This window comes from Osmerus mordax, chromosome 10 (genome assembly GCF_038355195.1).
Source record: "Osmerus mordax isolate fOsmMor3 chromosome 10, fOsmMor3.pri, whole genome shotgun sequence".
NCBI classification, from domain to species: Eukaryota; Metazoa; Chordata; class Actinopteri; order Osmeriformes; family Osmeridae; genus Osmerus; species Osmerus mordax.
Genome location: NC_090059.1, coordinates 14,752,447 through 14,772,330, shown reverse-complemented (window position 1 = coordinate 14,772,330; position 19,884 = coordinate 14,752,447). Strand labels below are relative to the sequence as shown.

Below are 19,884 nucleotides of genomic sequence, written 5' to 3'. Positions count from 1 at the left end.
AGGAGAGGGGAGGGTGAGGAGGGACATCCCTGGGAGACTGTGGGAGGCTTGGGTGCTGGGTAACAGTATTCTGATCCAGTGATCTGGATAATCCTGGCCCTGAACTCTTGCGACACAGTGACCTCAACAGGGATAATGTTACAGATACACTCTCATAGTCATTTTATAAGGACCAAGCCAATTAACGTGATATCTATTTTCTAGTAAACTGCAAGAATGTCTGCATTCTTTATAACTGATTTGACCAGAACAATAATAGCCAACGGCCTAGTCAATTAATATCCGATCACTACATAAACAATTGCTTTTATTGAATTCCCTCTTTTTGATTAAACATTGTTTTAGGGTTCAATTCATTAGATCTCAAGCGATAAAAAAATAAGGTTGCATGGCATCACTTATCTAATGTAAAACCCTTGTACTAAACTCAATGTGATGAGAAAGTGGTGACTATAGTGTCTAACTGCCAAATTAAATCACAGGAAACATCTCTATTGATCAAAATAAACATGTAACCAAGACCTAAACATATATATATATATATTTTTTATAAAACAGGCAACAGTCTCCTCACCTGTGGTGAACAGGGGGCAGAAATGCAGGAAGATGCCCCCCAGCCAACTCCAACACTCGTGATTGCGTGTCTTTGGCCTCTCAATTTCAGGAGCCTGGAAAGAAGTTGTGATCCCCAGAAGAAGGCAGCTCATTGAGCAACATGTCCACCTCCAGCTCTCACCTAATCCAAAACAGAAAAGCACAATTTGTATCAACAGCATAGAGGTGGCCCAGTTCAGATTGACTTACACCCTCTAATAGCAGGGTGTAGTGGATCAGGTGACCAATTAGAAAACTCCAGGGTCAAACACCTGATACTCCTGAAACAGGGAGAAAATGATTAGCAAGTGAACACAGGCTGTGAGAAGAGGGATAATCCCTTATATTTGTCCACGGTAATTGGATAAGTGATCTGGCCATTGCACATGAAGTGTTAAAATCTGTGCTAAAACCCCAACTCATCTTGTATCTCCAAAAATGTAGGGCAGCATAAACGCCAGTGGCACACAAATCCACATCTAGTCTGGTGTGGAGTGTACATGCTCTGGGAGAAAATCTATGTACCATATTACAGCCATGTTGTCCTGTAGTCATGGTAGCTAAAAAGTATCAATCAACTTCCTCCCTGCAAATCAACGCAACGTGCGCAGTTAAGCACTGTCTGGCTGATTTTTATGTGAAATCATTTTGTTTGCTTCACTGGTGGACACTGTATCTGCCACGACTACCCAAACTACGAAACATCTTTTACTAAACGACAAACCAAAAAACACTTGGCTTAAAGCAGCCATACTGTACTCGCTACCATACTTCCAAGGGTTTTTTTATATGATAAAAAAGCCAAATACAGTAGCTAGTACTCGAGTCACGTTGTAGAACAGTAGGTGAACTCGTTAGTTATAGCTGGTTGAAGTAAATAGATGTTCATGTTTTATATGTTCATAAATGATTACACATCGGAACAGTCTTGTAAACCAAACTATCAATAAAAGCAAACTTCGAGAGCACAGCAGAGAAATTATTCAACGTGAAACAGCTGTGTTTTGGCAGTCAGTAAGGTCAGTAGGAAACAGACTGAGAGCGTGGCCACATTGCTATGGCAACAGAACGCTATCCACTAGCTTGTTGCCAAAGTATATTGTCATAGCAAAACAATTACACTCAACAAAAATACTAACCATACCTTGCTCGAGTAAAAACATTAAGCTCAAAATCATACCTTTAACTTTGACACCAATTGCAAATCAGCTGTCATCGACACTGACTTTGAGTTACTACGTTGTTAGCATTCGGGTCGGTGATTCCTCATGAGACGATCTTCCCCCTTCACCCCTTTTGACCAATTACATTTCTATGTGTGAGTTACGTTGTATGTGCTGTGATTGGTTGTTAGGAACGACGTTTTCAGTGCCCTTTAAAACTCATTACTTTTATGATTAATATTGTTTCTAATTATATTATTACCACACCTAAATGTTATGTGAATCTCATTTTAATCACTTTTACAAAATCACTCTAAATACAAAAAACCTTTGTTCACTGAAGAACTACATTTCCCATGACCCGCAAATGAGTTTCGAAAGTGTGTGGGGTGGAAACATGAGAGTTTGTGAGTTTATTCCCTGAGCTGGATGTGACTGTCATGATCTGACGACGGAGTTGCGACACATAGGCCTGTTTGTTTTCCATACCTGTAAGTTAAATTTTATAAATGTAAGGACGATATATTTGCAAAGATTTTTAATGTGAGTTGAATTGATATCACGTAAAACTATAGCTGATTGACTTCTCATTACTTTCACATTCGTTTTCTTTATATTTCTCTAGATTGGCTGGATTTTACAACGTTATCAATGTTCGGCCATAACAATACTACATCTGTTTAATATAGATTGCAATTCTGTGAAAACAATTTTTTTATTATCAAGAAATAAGTTGGTAGCCTAACAGGTAGGCCGAAATTTTGAACAAAAGCTTAAAAGACCTAAGCCTACGTTGTGTACAAATACAAAGTGAAAGTAAAACGACAGTCTTTTTGTTGTTCTTCTCGGCGGCTGTTATGATGGACTAATAACTAGCCTAATATGAATAGCCTACATTAATGTACAGCAATTTGTCATGGATCAGTCAATATTAGACCTGATTCCAATCACGTATTTGTGAACCGCTTGTCAGGAGATTCATTTGTTAGCTGAACTCTTACGTAACCACGTTCCATTGGGGAATTTTGCAGGACGTAATGGAGAACCCTTCCGTGAAAAATGTCATGGAATCATCATCATATTCTCAGGTCATCTTCGATGACATCCATCCGTCATACCCACCAAATACTCAAATAGTGTGTCACTACATTGTGACTGCCGGTCTCCAACCTAATCCAAGAGATTGGGTGGGAATTTTCAAGGTGAGAATGACATAAATGAGCCTAATATTTGATCAACTGTACCCTTCAATGAGGCTATTGACTTTTGCTTTTCAAAATATGGTTCAGTTCAATCAGTATTACAAGGGACAATATTTTCTGTAGTCATTTAAGCCTATTGAGCTGTGGTATGTGCTGCACCGCAGGTGGGATGGAGCTCCATGAAGGACTACCACACCTTTGTGTGGGTGGAGCCATCCCTGGATGTGGTAGGACAGGATTCCGTCAGAAAACAAGTGCTATTTCGTGGTAAATCAATCCAGTTCCTTATTAGAAAGCATGTATTTACATTTATCTGAACTGTAAATAAATAAATAAATAAATAAAAACTTCTTACACTAAGCTTTCATAGAAATTGGGGTATTATGTTTCTACAAACTGTACAAAATTACTGGATGGTAGGTTAAAGAATAATAACTTGCTGTAAATTACTAGGCATTGATTGTGTCTTTGTTATTAGAATACTACCTGCCAAAGGATGAGACAGAGTTCTATCAGTTCTGCTATGTTGATAGCAACGGCATAGTAAAGGGCGTGAGCACCCCCTTCAGCTTCAAAACAACAGAGCACAAACATGAGGACTGCAGCCTGGAGGACGACCTCTTGGTGATCACAACACAGGTGACACACTTTACTACACAATATACAGCTCGTTAACTTGTTTTCATATGCTCATTGTTTTAACAACGTCTGTGTTTCTGACTAGCAAAGCATTTGGACATAATGAGGTTCTCATTGTTTTATTCTAGATCAAGGTGGAGGAGAGTGAACGGGAGAAAGATGAATTACTCAAGGAGTTGGAACAAGAGAGAAAACAAAATGAGATCCTTAAAGTTGAACTTGAAAAGAAACAGCAAGAAATTGAACACTTGAAGGTCAGTTTGCAGTAACAGTTTTTACCAGTTTTTTGTCATAGGTCAAGTGTTCTTAACCTCTACTGGTTGAAGAACACTGACTCAACACTAAAACACTTAAACACTTTTTTAATAGGTGTCCACCAAGGATTTGGCCCAGCAGGTATTCGAACAAGAGCAGCAACTTCAGGAAAAGGATGCCAAAGAGAAGGAAGAAATGACTCAAAGCACGACTTCTTTGAACGAGTCACAAAAACGACAGAAGGTAGGCCTATGTTTACCTTATTTTGTCTACAGCATGTCATATGACATTTATAATTTAACAGCTGATGTTGATAACAAATCTCATCTTATTTTTTGCTGTGTGATGAAGGTCAGTCAGCTGAAGCAGGAGAGAGATGATCTGAGAAAAGAGGTTGAAGCAAAGAGTGCGGAAATTGCCCAGTGAGTCATTGTGCTATTATGTTTAGTCTAAGAGGGTGGTGAGATAACTATTAAAATGCATTTTAAAATGCAGTAAAGCGTTTCTAGAATACCTCATGAATCAACAGGTAGTTCACAACACAGTAATAATCTGACACAGCTCAGTCTTGACAATGTGAATAGCCTGGTTTTCTCTGATTACAATTGATGACCTAACATCAGTGTGCTGAGGACATTTCTCAGTGTGCCTGCTGCGGTCTCTAATCCTGCGATCTATGTGACTAGGCTGAATCGAAAGGTCAAGGAATCAGAGCAGGAATATCTCAGAACCAAGGACCATATTCAGCTCCAGCAGGTATTCTCCCTCTATTGAGTAATTGAACATGAATGCCTGTAACTCACCTATCTGTTAATTTAATATCAACGTACACTCATGTCAAAGAGAGCCGTAAAATACAGAATTCCAACCCGACCGTCCTTCTGTCCTTTACAGGTAGACTTGCAAAGCAGTGAGAGAGAGAAGGAGAGGCTCCATGCAGAACTGGACAAACTGCATGGCCTCACAGATAACCTTGAAGAGTTGAAGAAGGAGAACCAAAAGATACGAAGGAGTCTATCAGAGAGGGAATCTGTGGTGGAGATGGTGGATGGAGATTTGAATGTGAGCAAGAAACTGAACAACACATTATTGCCCCTTGAATATGTGCAGGGAATTAAAGTCTGTTTTGTGCGTCCAGGTCAAATATCAGACCCTCCAACTCCAGAATCAGGAGACTCACACAAAGCTGCTCCAGCAGATACGGGCTGTCGACAATGCACAGAGACGGGCCGAGGATTTAGAAAGGGAGCTTCAGGACACCCTACAGGATCTGGAGTGCAGATCCAGGGCAATGACTCAGGAGAAACAGAAAAGCAGCAAATTGGAGGTGTTCTCAGTGTTATAAAGACTGACAGTCAGTCAGTTTTAATGAGAAAACATTCTTATAGAAAAACCATGTTTCTAATCAGAAATGAATATCCCCTCTCAGATGCAGCTTTCTGAGCTGTACATCAGTCTTGAAGACAAGGCAAACATGGCAGAGATTACAAAAAAGGAGAACGAGGAGTTGACGGGCAGAAATCTGGTATTTTCAAGTGTTAGCTACAGTATTTACCCAGCCTATTTTATGTGTCTCATTCCTTATTTCTATTTGATGGCCTTTTGCATTTGATCACTTTTGTCAGAAACTGAAAAGAGACATTGAGAAGCTTCAAAGAGAGTTTGCTGGACTCCAGGCCACTCCTCCTGCTGTCCCTGTGTCCCTGCAACATTCAAACCCCTACAGCTCCTCACCTGACGTCACCAACACAGAGGAGCAAGACAGGGAGCGCTCAGACTTACTCCATTATGGGAACCCCTATGAGATCATGATAGGTAGGCCCTCTTTATCAACCATTCAACAAATAGGTTGCTATTACACCAGTCTTATGGTTTTGTTCTTTTACTTCTTCAAAGGGCTTTATTGATTTAACTGATATATTCTACTTTCAGGAAGTGCCACAGACCCAGAAGTGGAAGTATGTGAAATCACTCTTTTCATCAACTTTTTGTAGTGTAATAGTAGACTGTAATTACCATAACTGTCAAACAGCTGCCAGTGTACTAGACGTTTTGAGGGTTGTCATGCCATAATTTGCCAAAATATTAAGCAGTAATTTAATGTAGTAAACAGATTTCGAGTTAACACTGACTCATCTTGTATTATTGTCCCAGCTGTCCTTGGAGTGTCGTCACTGTCAGGAGAAGTTCCCAGGGATTACCCAGGACGAGCTGGATCAACACGAGCAAAGCCACAGGGTGTGCCCCTTCTGCACCCTCATCTGTGATTCCATGGAGCAGGCTGTGTTTGAAGATCACGTTTACCACCACGAGGTGTAGAGAATGCAGCCCTCTAACCCAATGCCAAACAAGAGAAATGCATTATGCTGTACTTAAAGATTGGAATTCCTCGAGATATCATTTTTGTAGATTATTCTATAGTGTAGCTAAATGTCCCACTTAAATTTTAATCAAGATATTACTTAATGCACTGAACTTGAAAGGGTATACTATAAGGAAATGAAATAGATGTTGGTAGTTTCAGTTATGCTTATGTTTTAATTTATATAAAACCATTCAGTAGAAATCTGTAATAATGGTATAATGGCATCTACAATGAAGGGAAAAAATGGTAAGGTGTAACACAGCGTCATTAATATAATTATAAATTTGTCTTTACTTTGATATATATTATGTTCACATAATCCATCTGTCAAAGTGACTAATGGTGAAAGGGTAAGAAAGTATAATGGTTGGTTCATCAAAATCCATTTAATGGCTCATAAACATAAATCAATGCAACAAATAAAGTTATCTTACAAATTGGTATCATAATAGTGTATGTCATATTTGTAAAGATAACAGTGCTTTACACCAAACTGTTATTTAAAAAACACAAGTTGATTTAATGATATAACATGAAAGTGAAACCCATGATAATCAATTGATGCAGAAACATAACACACTGGAACAACATTTTGTATCTGTAATCCACAGTGACCTGGAAAAGTACTTGCAATATAAGCCCCCTTTTGCAATGCAGTGTATTCCGGACAGGCACACATTCTTTAAAATAAATCCCAACCACATCTCTCTTAAGGCGTCATCTGATTGGCCTCCTCAGGTGTGACATCACGGGAAGTCAGCTCAGAGAACAGAGCTGGGAGCCAATACTGAGGTTCCCCTGCAGCTTGTGAATCCAACCATGCCAAGCCCTCTTTCAACAGGTGTTCCTAAGACAGGTGAAAAGTGCAATGAGCATTATGAAACATTAGAGAGAAAAGATTCTGATGGAAACCATTACAGTCATTTCCACTGGCTGTTTTCTGGAAGCTCACCAGCACGTGACAAGCTCGTTCTCGTTCCCACTTCAGATTGTCCTTGATTTCACTTACTGTAACATAGCCCTTCTTCTGCAAATAAACAGAGAAAGCAACACTTGAGTTGTTAAATTTGGCCAACAAACAATCGGATACATTTCAATATCTGTTTGTTGACTGAAGTGAGCGAAACAAACAGCATTGGTAAAATGAAAGATCACCTCAGCCAGCTGTAAGACTACAGTGTGATCCATGTTGAGCTCTGCTGGAACTGACTGCACTAGGTAGGAGCCTCCAACAGGAATCATGCCAAAGCCGTTTCCCATGGCTTTCAGCTTCTTTATGGCTCGCACCAAGTCATCTCTGAAGGCAGCAGATTCAATTTCATGAAATTGCAGGGAAACTGAACATTAGATGCATTGTTGCACAAAGTCTGAATATTGCAACATAATAACTCATTTGCATACCTATAAAAAGAGATGATTGCTGATTAAATGTTTTCTGTATGCACCTGCCCACCAAAGTAAATTCCTTGTTTGTGACCACTTACTTGGCGATTAAACACGATTCAGATTCTGCTTAAAGTCTATGAGATATTTAGCCTTTGATACTCACTGACTGACATCCTGAGCGTATTTCCCCCTTCCTTTCAATACTCTTTGATGGAGTTCATCTAGGGTTATGAGTCCTAAAACAAAAGGTTTCGCATTAGGTAGTCATAGGATAAGGCAGTGGTAAAGACTTACAAAACAATAGAAACTGACCTCCATTTCTGTGCTTGAGGGCAAGGCATACTTCAATAATCTGAACTCCAAGTTCGTAGTAGAAATCCCCAACACCAAGCATCTCTGACCAAAAGCCTTTGCCAGCTGTGCATGACAGATCCTAATTAGATCATCCTCTAGATGCTCACAACACTTGATAGACATTCCAATTCACTTTAGGCAAACGTGTAACAGCTGAATATCAATCTTAACAAGGAAGAGATCAAATGTTATTCTCACAGGCAAGAGGGTCTACCCCAATGGTAGCACACATCTCCTGAAACTGGACCCGAAACTGTGAACTCTTTCGTATCTCTTGTTTGTGCTTGCTGGCAAATTCCTCCAAGTTGGACTTAAATGTCTCCAGCTGCTTTGACATCTGAGAGAAATATTTTTAGAAGTGTTTTACAGATACACACACTTAATTTACAAACTCACACAAGATTTGTCTCACCTGCACAATTTGATCCTCAGCCAGAACATTCCCTCTCTCTTTGTACTTTGCCTATAAAGGAAAATACAAAAAATACAAAAGCGTCACCGAGCAAAAGTGAAAAGGGTAAGTTAGGTATGTAGCTGTGAAAATGAGAGCTGGTCTGGCTGGGTACCTCGGCAAGTTTCTTCTTTGCAATGGCACCCGCACCTACTCCCCTCCGCATGATGTTGTTTATTTTTTAACTAATATTATATATTTTTTACGACTCAATGTATTTGTACGAGGGCAAAAGCCAGGCAGCTGTAGACTTCTTTATGTCTGACTGGCTAGCTGACTGTGGACAATCTCAAGTTCTGGTTCAAGCGTTTCTTTTTGGATGTAAATACTGCTAGAGCTACCTTATGCATATAATAATGTCATGCCAAAATGTCTTCTAATTTGATTAATATTGAAACGCACATGATCAAATCATGAACGCTCTTATTTGAGATGTTTTGAGAGCCATAATGACACTTCCTTGTTTGTGTATTAAACAGGAAGCACATTGGTTTTGTTGGTGTAATATTGTGCACTGCCATCTACCGCTCTGGAGCCGAATGGCCAACACTTCCAGTGTATGCATCGAGCAATGCTTATCATGAGTAGGCTAATTCATGAGGCAGTCTATTATAATGTCATAAATGTGTCCGTCTGGTCGGTGAGTTATAATGACGAACCCAACTAGATATGATGATTAAAACAATTTATTCACTTTGAAACAAAAACAAAATATCTTCTTTTAATTCAGATCAAAAGGCAGAGGTCATCAAGCTTCTAATGGTTTTAGTTCACATTGCCTGCTGGGTCCTGCAAAAACAGAAAACACAAAGGCCTAATCATCTCTGACCATGTGAATAAGACAAGAATATTTTCCACAAACGTCAAATTAACTCACAGAGGTCCTTGCTGCGGACACACACAGCAATCTTTTTTAGGAGATCACTGTACATGTGAAACTCTGGATCATACTCTGGAGTGACATTAGGCCTGTGACAGAAAGAGAATATGAGTTTGTCTTAATAGTAAATGTAAAACCTGTCTGTCTTGCCCAATCACACTAACTTACGCATTCTTTTTTTCCCTCTGGTTCAGCAGAAAGTTTACAAAGTTCTTCTGCACCATAGAGTCCATAATTTTGCTCATGTCACTGGCAATGGTTGACTCAGCATACCTCCTCCCTAAACGCTGCCCATTGTCTGTGAGACTTCAACAAACACATAAAGCATTAACACAACCTTATGTCAGACTTGTACATTTAAATAATATCCTTGGAATAGACACGTAAGACATACCTGGACTCTCCAGGCTGCTGGGCCTTAGCCTCAGCATGCAACATACCAGCCAGGCAAAGGAACACAATGGCAAAGAGCTCTACCTTCATGGTGACTACTGGTGGACAAAGACATAGCACACACTCCCATGAGAAAAAGGTGCACATTCGGAATAGAGGAAGTACTGTAATAATATATTGCGATGCACATTGTGCCTTACCTTTAGAATGAAGGGTTTTCTTGTATATGCTGTGTGATAAGCTAGCTCAACATTGTGTTCTACCTTGAGACGTTTGCCTTTTATATGGTTTCTCAGAGATGGTCTGTATATCAACCGGAATATTAGGATGAAAAACACCTTAGTTCCACTACATTAGGGCATAAATTACACTGATATACATGTGATTACTGATAAGCAGGCATTCTGAGAAATGCAGAGGTTTCAGGAATATTTTCCATTTTAAAAGTATCGGTTGGCTCAAATCACTTTATTGGAGGTAACTACCCTTAACATAACCAAAGGAAACCTTTAAGGACCATTAGCCTAATCACAATAGGGAATTGAGGGTTGTGAAAGGTTAAACAAATATGGTTATGATAAGAAAATGTATCCTGTTTTCAATGCTGTGGGAAATAATTCAATCGTGTACACCTAGTGTTTTTTGTCATGAAATTCCCCCTCAGACACAATATCTATGTAATAATATATTAAGACATCGAAGCACGTCACCGAATGTACTGTAGAATGGGCCTATGATATTTCAGAGGTGAAGGGTACTTTTCTTGATGTGTTTAAGCCTCCTGTTCCTATTACAGTACTCATTATCCCTACCACCTAGCAAAAGCTTTTAGTAGGCCTAATCAACCTGGTTATGATAAGGAAAACAAGAAATTCCCTACAAACAAATAAACAGACAAATAATATTAACAAAACACCCAAATAAAACTGTACAGTAGTACACCATGTTTGAATATGCCAAAATATTAACAGGTAGGCCAATATTTAAATCCATCCCCGTCGTCGTATTTAAAGAATTTGATTAATCCAAACAAATACAACAAGTCACTAGGGTGAGGTCAAATTTATTCATGGCTCTTTATCGCCCCCTCCCGATACACTTGCAACATTCAAAACACAAAACGGCTAGCTAACCATTCAGTTATTGCGCGTAGACTACGCCATTCTTTGGCGCTTTGTAAACAAGAAGTCTGCAAAAGTGGAACATGAAAGAAATCAGGTGAGGGTGGGAAAGAATAAGAGAAGAAGGAGAAAAAACTATTAAATTCAGTTGCATAACGTGTGCTTATTTTGAGCTAGGTAGCTACGACATACGCAGTTTAAACCGATATTGTGTAACTAAAGAGTCAGTGCTACACTGTTATTGTTTTTCATCAATTCGTTGTCCAAAATGGAGGCAATATGCTTTGCCAAATGCTAGCGCTTGCTAGCTAGTCCAGCTAGCTAGTCTACCATATCTGTGGCACAACCTACTGTACTAGATTGGCTGCTGCAATAATATTAATGCGTCTTTCTTTGTAGTGCGATTTGTCAGTATTTATGTCCTCTTCCTACGCGGCTACACTAATCTACACTGCTATAGTACCCAGGCTCCTTCGAAGTACTGTAGGCTGTATAGTCATAAACAGTTATTTTGCTAGAAGTAGCTAGCTGCGAAATGTGGTTTGTTGCATTTGTTTGGCAGCAATTTAGACAAGCTAGCTTGCTAGCTTTTATTGCCAGTAACTAATGGAAGAGACGTGATACTTGATCAGTCGCAGTGCAGTGTTTTGTTTGTCCATCAGCAAAGGAATCAACCATTATTAAAAATCCTATTTTTATGTATTCTACAGGATCCAGGCACTCCACTGCTATGACAGGAAATGGAGCTCAGCGATGTTGTCTGCCTTACAGAATGTACAGTCATTCTGTAATGGTGTCTAAGTTAATTTCGCCATGACTTTGAGATCCACTCTGTTCCCCCCTGCGCGATTCAAGCTAGAAGCTGAGAATACCGACTTTGACAAAACACAACTGAGAACTGTGAACTTGAGCTCAGCTGCCATCAAGAGGGAAAACTGTGATTTTGTCATAGATGTTCATGACGTACTTGCTGGCGTACACAACAGTGGAGGAGATCTCAGCAAATCAAATATCTTAGATCAGAATTACAGTGGAAAAGTAGTCCGTGCTTCAGTGGTGGCTACACCAAACAGACCAGGAGTCCCCCTAGTTCAAGGGGACAATAGGGAATCAGCTGGGGTGTTGTCGTCCCCAGCCAGACTGATGGGGGGTGAGGGAACACCAGTCAATGATAAACCCACCCTCACTGACAATATGGATAACCCAGAGTTGCTGTCGAACTCCAAGGATGCTGGTTCTGATGAGAGTGCAAGAGGGGTCGCGTCTGGAGGGATTCTTAGCACTGCTGCCATTGAACTGGTTACTGAAGGCAAGTGGAGAAATGTCAGGAAGACCCCTGCCAATCCCCACACACAAGCCAACTGCCTCCGACAGATTCTCCTGCTACAGCTGGACCTGATTGAGCAACAGCAGCAACAGCTACAGGCCAAGGACAAAGAGATAGATGAGCTAAAATCTGATAAGGAAACGGTATGAAAAGCATTCAGGCAGAGTGATGTTGTACATCTGGTACAGGCCAAGACTTCAGACAATACATCAAATGTTGTTCTTTTGCAGTTGTGCAGTCTTTTTTTAAATATTTGTCACATAGCTAGATATAGTCCCATATAAAATACTTAACAACATGCCATCACATTTGTTGTACATTTAACTTTTTTTCTCTCTCCATGCAATCAGTTGCTTGCGCGTATTGAGCGCATGGAACGTCGTTTGCAGCTCACAAGGAAGGACCCACGTGACAAACGCCTGTTTCAACCTCTGGAGCCATGGACACCAGATAAAGATGACCTGTGGGACTTAGAGCTCGATGACAGTCCACAGACCAACAGCCCAAGGTCACTTCCCTTTAGCAGGGGTGGCAAAGGCCAGAAGAGGTGAAACACTTTCTCTTCGCATGCAAACTACGTGTTGTATGGTTAGTAGTACCACCTATGTACACAGCCGTTGTCTTATTTCACTCTAACCCATTTCCATCCTCACTGGCAGGAAATTTTGTTTCCTTGACTCCAAGATCCAGAAGTCACGAGGCAAGGGCCCTAAGTTTAGTCCCATAAAGTCTGAGTGTGGAGCTGGTTCTCTGTATCAGAGGGAGCTGCGCAGTAAAGAGACTCCGGAGAAGACGGGGCTCGGGAGGCCAGCGTCGGAAAGGGACACATCTCACCACGGCAAAGAGGAGTCGGAGCTTACTGCACAGATGGAGGAGCTGCCCTTCATGTCTACCACTGAGATGTACCTGTGTCGCTGGCACCAGCCTCCCCCCTCACCACTGCGAGAGCCATCTCCCAAGAAAGAGGAGGCTGTGGCCAGTGAGTAGATTTAACAAGCGTGGGCCCGGTTCTAGGATCCGCGCCAGTGTCATTTGGAATTTGTGATTTGTGTCGTTCCTTTCGTAGATGAAGGGTGATGACTCTCCTTCTCTTTTATGCCTTACAGTCCCGTCCTGGAGGGAAAACAGCATGGAGCCCCTGGATGAAGACGCAGCCAATGATATCCCTGAGGTGAGACAGGAGAGCGAAACACAGTATTTATAGTTTTACAAAGAGATTAGAATACTAGGCAATTCAGACTTTTAGTCAAGAATGTCTGGGCATATGCCAAGATGCACATACGACATGTGCCTTAACACTATTTAACTCCCACTGCTTGTATTGTTTTGTTAAGATGTTGGACGACAGTGTGTTTTTGAAACGCCACGCAAAACTGGAGCTGGATGAGAAGAGAAGGAAACGGTATGGACCGTTTTGTTTTCCATCTTCTAATGTCTCCAAAGTCAGCCTCAGTCCGTTCTGACTCCAACTCAGTACTCTACATTTCATCATTTCCTACTTTCTTTTATCGCTCACTCTTTTTCTCGTATTACCCTTTTTTCCAGGTGGGACATTCAGCGTATCCGTGAGCAGCGTATGTTTCAGCGTTTGCAGCAGCGCATGAACAAGAAGAAGGGTATCCAGGAGAGCGAGCCAGAGGTGTTGTCCTTCTACCCTGACACTGAGGACGGTACGACTCGCTACATCGTGAACCTGAACCACTAAAGACTTCACTTACAGCTGAGGCTGTCACTTTCCATCCCCACCTTCCCTGACCCTTTTTATTTATTTATGTATTTATTTTTTACAGTGGAGTCCATAATCATCACCCCTTTTCTTCCTGTGGTGGCGTTTGGTCGGCCATTACCGAAGCTCACTCAAGAGTAAGTCATATTTTTGTGTTTCTGCCTTTCCTATCACTGGGCCCTTGCTTCAATATACAGGGGGATCCTTGTACACCTCATAGGATCTTTCTTCTTATGTCACTCTCTTGCACCATTCTGTCTTCATTTGTTCTATGATGTAAAATAACGAAGCATTCATTTTGATTTTGTTACGAGGGACAAGTAGAAATCGTTTTGGGCTTGTCTGGGTTTTTTGTTTTGTACTTTTTATTTTAGTATTCTTTTGTTTTTATTTTATTTTTACTAGGTATGTTGTTTTTGGTTTGGTATACTATTTCACAATGTCCACTAGACTGAGTTCATCCATCACTCTGCATAATCTATTTTTCAAGATGGTACCATGGTGCAGGTGGCGCAACAGGGCGAGTTTCACAGAAAGACCTTTCATCAAAATGCAAGTATTTATTCCTCCCATAAGTTTTGTTAGATAGAAAACAACAATGGATAGACAAGTACGGCCTTAATGAATTTCATGGACTTGCCAAGCTCCTGTTTGTTTAACTCGGGGAGAACCATTCAAAGTAGTTCATTAGGAACATGTTGGTTGACAAAATATTGTATGTGGAGGACTGACAAACCAGAGTGAGTTGAAAAACGATGTCATTGTCTTTCTTCCTCTTTGGTAAAGTATAGTTCTGATAACCAAATGCTTTTCAGGTTGCAGGGGTTGGATTTTCCCGTTCACCCTTCTCATACCCTGCAGAATTTGGAGAGCCTGTCTGAATCTGTATACTTTTGTGTCTCCCTCTGCAGGAACTTTGACCTTCCCTGGGTGGACGACAAAAGCCGCTGCCGTATCGAGTTCCCCAAAAAACACACCCCTCACCGGACCTGCCGGAAATAAGATGGCACCTTTCTGTCTGGAAAAAGAGAACCAACCCTTGTACAACCCCCAGATCTGAAATGGGGTCATTTCTGGACTGGGATAAGGTTTTCAGTGGAAGTTGGTCAAGCATGCATTGCTATGTTGTTATGTGAACAACTGTTTAAATGTGTCAGCACTCTGCTTGTTCTGCTATAATAAGATAGTGACAAGAACCACTCTGTTAGCTATGAATAGTGCAGTGCCTGTTTGAATGAAATACTTTTGTGCTCTGGAAAACGTGGTGGGTCTCGGAGCCTATCCTGTCGTGCGGAAGGATAGTTTTGTGCAGCTCAACATGGCCCCAAACACATTTATACTTATTTCTCATGTACCGCTCATTCAAACAACTTCACACTATTTTAACTCCATACAGTGCCCAGTTTCTGAGATTATCGAGCCACAGACACACACAAACACAGACATTTTTGCCTTTGTAGTTAAAGGTATAGATGCCCTTGTACTGATTAAATGGCAAAAAAATCTATACCCCTTTCGATTAAAGCCCTCTATTAACACCTTAGTAAGTGTAGAAGTTCCATAGTCTGGCTAGTTACAACAGTGCAATCATGTTCTTAACACCAGTGAAAAGCCTGCATGCTTTGAAAATCACAAGTGGGGAGCAAAAATCTCATAATACAAAAAGATTTGGAAAAGATTGTTGCTTAGGTATACAACGGCATTGAAACTAAAACCTTTGTGTTCAATGCTTTAGTATTTGATTGTTACTAAATCGTAACAAGCTGTCATGAGGCATGTTAACATGAGGACTTGAATCTGTAGGGAGACAGCTTCAAGTAGTAGTGGATATGATATGACTGAACTAAAAAGCTTAAAATGCATTGTGTCCTAAGTCTGTGATAATGGCCACTAGGCTTTATAAATTCTCACTGCAAATCTATAGATTTGACTTGTATGTCTGTATTCACTGTAATACTACTGCTTGTGCTGGGGCGCTTCAAGCAAAAATTATCTCTTTTTTTTTTATCAATGTGCACTACAGTGTGGATATAATGTGATCCTCACTCTGCATGTGTTGTTATTCAACTGCAATGCTGAGCAGATTGTAAGGTTGCGCATCCTTTTCTGAAACTATTGGTGTGTTGAATTGTCCGATTTGCATTATGAAAACAAAATCGTAGTCATCAAAATGAGCTGTTAAGTTTACTTGAAAATATGTGTTCCGATGATTTTATTTTTTTACTTGCGTGTGTGCATGGTTTTGAACTGTCAAATCTATTTCACATGGCATCAACATGATAGGGTCATGAATTAAACATAATCATTTTAATTTATGAAAAACATCTGTGTTTGGATTTTGAAAGCATGATTAGGCTACTATTTTCTAAAAACACTGCTTTGTTCCAACTTTGATCCATGTAGTCTAATCTCAAAGTGGTCGAGAATATTGTCCTTTTTGAATTTAAGATTTTTCTGTTTCCAGCCTGCCCAATATGCTGATTTACAGTAGTTGAATATTAGATGGCAGTGAGTTCCATTGACCTATAGTAAGTTATTTTGGACTAGCTTATAACATGTCTTGCAGAAACCTAATGGGCTAGCTTATTCTTAAACATGATCAAAGGTTTGCTTTCTCTCAAACTTTCTGTAAAGTGTTGTCATCTAACTCTTTGCGATCTTATTATTCTGTTTTGTTATTAGTTGTTTAAACATTTTGGTTATAGCTTTCTGCCTTGACAATGCAACAGACCACAGAAATAGGCTGGTTTTTGAAAAGGTAAGATTGGTCTTCTGTAAATAGCTTTCTGAAACAACTGTACATAAATAAAACATGGCTGTTATTTTTCTATTATTTAAGATGTTGAGTACATTCAATATTGTTCTTCTATGATAATGATTGTATGTTGACAAAATAATTGACAGAAGTTTGTTTTGGAATAAAATACATATCTAACACGTTGTCTAATTCTTTAGTTCTTGATTTGAGGAATGACTAGTACAGATTTGACAACCAGATCTTTCATGTCAAATGTGAAAAAAAGTTTATTGGATAAAGGAAGGCAAAAAGATCTTTAAGTTCTTAAAAATATAAACTACCTCCTTATCAAACTTTGATAAGAATGTTGTCAAACACCAAAACCCAAGATTAATATACACAACCACTAGACTGACTAGGCACATTATGGAGTGCCCGTTTTGTTTGTCTATGAAAACATCTAGTACATCTGTACCCACTCTAATTTCGATGTGAAATCCATTGACCTGTGTTTTTGTAGTCCCACAAACAAGAGAAAGTAATGATCCTCTAGCCAAACCGCAGGCTTTCTGACCAACCCCTCCCATTAGCCATAGTTATAGTTCCAATCTTCTGTGCATCAGCACAAGATTAAAAAAAGGAAATCTAAAGCAAACAAATCACAGACAGTACATCATTACTTAACCATGATGTTAATCATTTGTTAATATCTTACCAAGTGTACACCCTTAATAGACACACCACAATGAAGCTGAGGTTATGCAAATGTCTTGATCACTGCACACAAAAAATAACATACAAAACCTGATATAATCAAATGTCACTGACTTTGGATTCTTTACTTGTCATGATTAGTGTTCTTCTTAAGAGTGTAAATAACATATCCTTGGGTGTTGGAATTTACCCTAACTTTATTAAATTTGTCCTTCAAATTGAACATTTAGTTTGGCAATTGTTCAGCATATATATATATATGTTGTATTTCTTTCTTTTTTTACAAGTACAATCAGGTATGCATAATGTATTTGTTGATAAAATATACATACTGCACACAAGTAATAAAACAATCAAAAAACAAAAAAAGCCATACACCTTAACAACAGATTTCTTACTGAACCCTTTCAGTGGTGCTCCAACTCCCTTCCCAAAGAAATGATAGAGATACACAAAATCTGAGTATACTTCTGGATCTGTATTGACACTCCAGCCTGGCGCTGGTCTCTGTCACCCGTTCCATTCTCAGTCTCTTCTGAGGTTGTTGAGTCTCTCCTCCAGATCAGCGTCTGCATCTGCCAGAGCAGCCTGGGGCTCTGCTTTCTTTGCACCTGCGGCTGATAAGCTACCTCCAGTGGCTGGCAGATCTAAATGGACATGAAGAGCAATTAAAACGGCCGCATACTTACAGGGGAAAAACTTGACGACAATTTAGGAATGCATTGATGGAATGCCTCACTTGAAAGTTCGTCGGACAGATTGAGGCCCAGTTCATCCAGGACTTGAGACACAACAGCGTCACTGTGGAGTAAATGGAGAGTTAGCGGAACACACAAACGCATGCCTTCAGTGTTCCTTTTCTCTTCTGAACTTACATTTAGTCATTTGGCAGACGCTCTTATCCAGAGCAACTTACAGTAGCTTAAGTACAAGGACATTCCCCCCGAGGCAAGTAGGGTGAAGTGTCTTGCCCAAGGACACAACGTCAATTGTCACAGCCGGGAATCTAACCGGCAACCTTCTAATTAATAGCCCGATTCCCTAACCGCTCAGGCATCCAACTTGCTTACGTTTCATCCTCGTCGTCCTCGTCACCCATAGCATCGTCTATAGCGTCATTCATCATCTCTTCCTTCATGTCCATTATTTCACTCTGTCGTTCGAAATCCATCATGATCTTTTGAATCTGTGGCAGCTTCAACTATTTGGATTAAGAGGAAGAGTCACATACGTTGGATGAGAGGGTATAGATAATCTGTTTGCATGTCTGCCAAAAATAACATTTTTCAAGTGTGACACCTCTGCTTGTAAAAGTTCCATTAGTTACAATAAATGATTCAAAGTATTTGTGCTCACCTGTCTGTTCATGGTTGCCATGGCTTTGGTGACCCCTTTCATTGCCTGGGCCATACTGTTGTTTGATTTGAGTGTCTGGATCTTTAAACTGACTGCCTGGATATTTGCCCTCATCATGATAAATTTCTTAACATATCGCCTTGTGCGAACCAAGTCCTTAGCCATTATCTTGACAGCATCCTGTAAAATTAGCAGGCGTGATTGAGTAAAATCAATACAAGTCACGATTGACATCACTAGTCTTGAGTTTTTAACTACACAAAGTAATTTGTGCTCTCTGTTCTCACCATCTGTCCCTGTTTGGCCATTTTCTTAATATCAGCAATGATTTTCTTCTCCTGCTGCTCCAATCTCTGGCGTTCTTTATCCAGGTCTCTCATGGCACGATTCAGGGCTCTCTGATTCTGCCTTAGCATCTCCTCCGGAGTCTTCCTTTTCCCAAATAGGAAGTCCATCTACAGAAATACGTCATGTGTAAAAGTCAGTTACCTCTGCCACTGGAACCATTAGCCAGGTTTTATGATAAAGTGACAAGGTAACGTTAGCCCTAGGTAACGTTAAGTAATATAGCCAGAAAGTGTAGTAAATTACGTTTAAGTAGTTAGATTAAAATCTCAAAACTTAGCTAGCAAGACTAGCCTGCGGATCAAGCACCATGAGCTAATTCTCAATTTACAAATGTCTACTAATTGGTCGCTACCAAGCTAGCCAAGCTTCTTTTTTTACTTTTAGTCCCCACCTCATCTCGTCTAACCTTACCTTGAGTGAAGTGTATTTTAAGGCAGATAGTTTCCAAACAATAACAATCTCAGAGTTCCAAAGCAATGTTTTTTTCGATAATTCTTTACTGCTTTTAAATCCCCTATTTGTTTTCTTCTTTCATACACTTCCGCAGAAGACAGTTTCAGGAAATGACGTAATGTACATGTCATACGTCACAACCCTCTCCGGGCGCACCTTTTTAGCAAATAACTTATATTGTTGTTTTTAGTGAGCCCGGCAGTTTTATAACAAATAATGGGAGTTTATAATAATGATGTGATCTGTAAAAACAAATAATAATAATAAAACAAATAGTATGATGGTCATTATTATAGATTTAAATATATATATATATAGATAGATATATGGAAAGATATATTACGTGTAGCCACTATTTGACAATCAAGTCTTCACGCCCTACAAATGTTAAATAATAGTTGTGTATTGACCAAGACCAAC

At 39.8% G+C, this 19,884-nt stretch overlaps 5 protein-coding genes across 6 annotated transcripts; 2 read left to right on the top strand and 3 right to left on the bottom strand.

The window, feature by feature from the left end:
- Positions 1-2,156: 2,156 nt before the first annotated feature.
- calcoco2 (calcium binding and coiled-coil domain 2) lies at positions 2,157-6,659 on the top strand. The gene is made up of 14 exons (XM_067244959.1): positions 2,157-2,248; positions 2,789-2,959; positions 3,124-3,226; positions 3,438-3,598; positions 3,727-3,852; positions 3,968-4,096; positions 4,205-4,275; positions 4,540-4,609; positions 4,748-4,915; positions 4,992-5,180; positions 5,283-5,378; positions 5,479-5,668; positions 5,786-5,811; positions 6,008-6,659. Exons 2-14 carry the CDS (start codon positions 2,795-2,797, stop codon positions 6,170-6,172), a joined length of 1,659 nt encoding a protein of 552 aa, XP_067101060.1. The 5' UTR covers positions 2,157-2,248; positions 2,789-2,794; the 3' UTR covers positions 6,173-6,659.
- Positions 6,660-6,687: 28 nt separating this feature from the next.
- snf8 (SNF8 subunit of ESCRT-II) lies at positions 6,688-8,873 on the bottom strand. Its single transcript, XM_067244960.1, has 8 exons — positions 8,525-8,873; positions 8,371-8,421; positions 8,157-8,295; positions 7,917-8,021; positions 7,768-7,840; positions 7,374-7,515; positions 7,171-7,245; positions 6,688-7,065 (listed from the first exon to the last, which is right to left on the bottom strand). Exons 1-8 carry the CDS (start codon positions 8,573-8,575, stop codon positions 6,928-6,930), a joined length of 774 nt encoding a protein of 257 aa, XP_067101061.1. The 5' UTR covers positions 8,576-8,873; the 3' UTR covers positions 6,688-6,927.
- A 235-nt stretch (positions 8,874-9,108) lies between these two features.
- Positions 9,109-9,772, bottom strand: gip (gastric inhibitory polypeptide). Its single transcript, XM_067245568.1, has 4 exons — positions 9,684-9,772; positions 9,458-9,595; positions 9,287-9,378; positions 9,109-9,198 (listed from the first exon to the last, which is right to left on the bottom strand). Coding segments are annotated over exons 1-4 (321 nt in total). The 3' UTR covers positions 9,109-9,196.
- A 1,062-nt stretch (positions 9,773-10,834) lies between these two features.
- On the top strand, positions 10,835-16,793 carry msl1b (MSL complex subunit 1b). 2 transcript variants are annotated; one of them, XM_067245427.1, is made up of 10 exons: positions 10,835-10,900; positions 11,514-12,273; positions 12,481-12,677; positions 12,790-13,109; positions 13,237-13,301; positions 13,465-13,532; positions 13,676-13,800; positions 13,921-13,993; positions 14,347-14,408; positions 14,768-16,793. In XM_067245427.1, coding segments are annotated over exons 2-10 (1,569 nt in total). In that variant the 5' UTR covers positions 10,835-10,900; positions 11,514-11,616; the 3' UTR covers positions 14,770-16,793. The 2 variants fall into 2 exon arrangements, with proteins under 2 accessions (XP_067101528.1, XP_067101527.1); XM_067245426.1 differs by lacking the exon at positions 14,347-14,408.
- A 62-nt stretch (positions 16,794-16,855) lies between these two features.
- On the bottom strand, positions 16,856-19,564 carry chmp2a (charged multivesicular body protein 2A). Its single transcript, XM_067244744.1, has 6 exons — positions 19,423-19,564; positions 18,951-19,118; positions 18,664-18,843; positions 18,378-18,508; positions 18,047-18,108; positions 16,856-17,954 (listed from the first exon to the last, which is right to left on the bottom strand). The coding sequence occupies exons 2-6, from the start codon at positions 19,116-19,118 to the stop codon at positions 17,833-17,835; spliced, it is 663 nt and encodes a 220-aa protein (XP_067100845.1). The 5' UTR covers positions 19,423-19,564; the 3' UTR covers positions 16,856-17,832.
- Between the last annotated feature and the right edge of the window lie 320 nt (positions 19,565-19,884).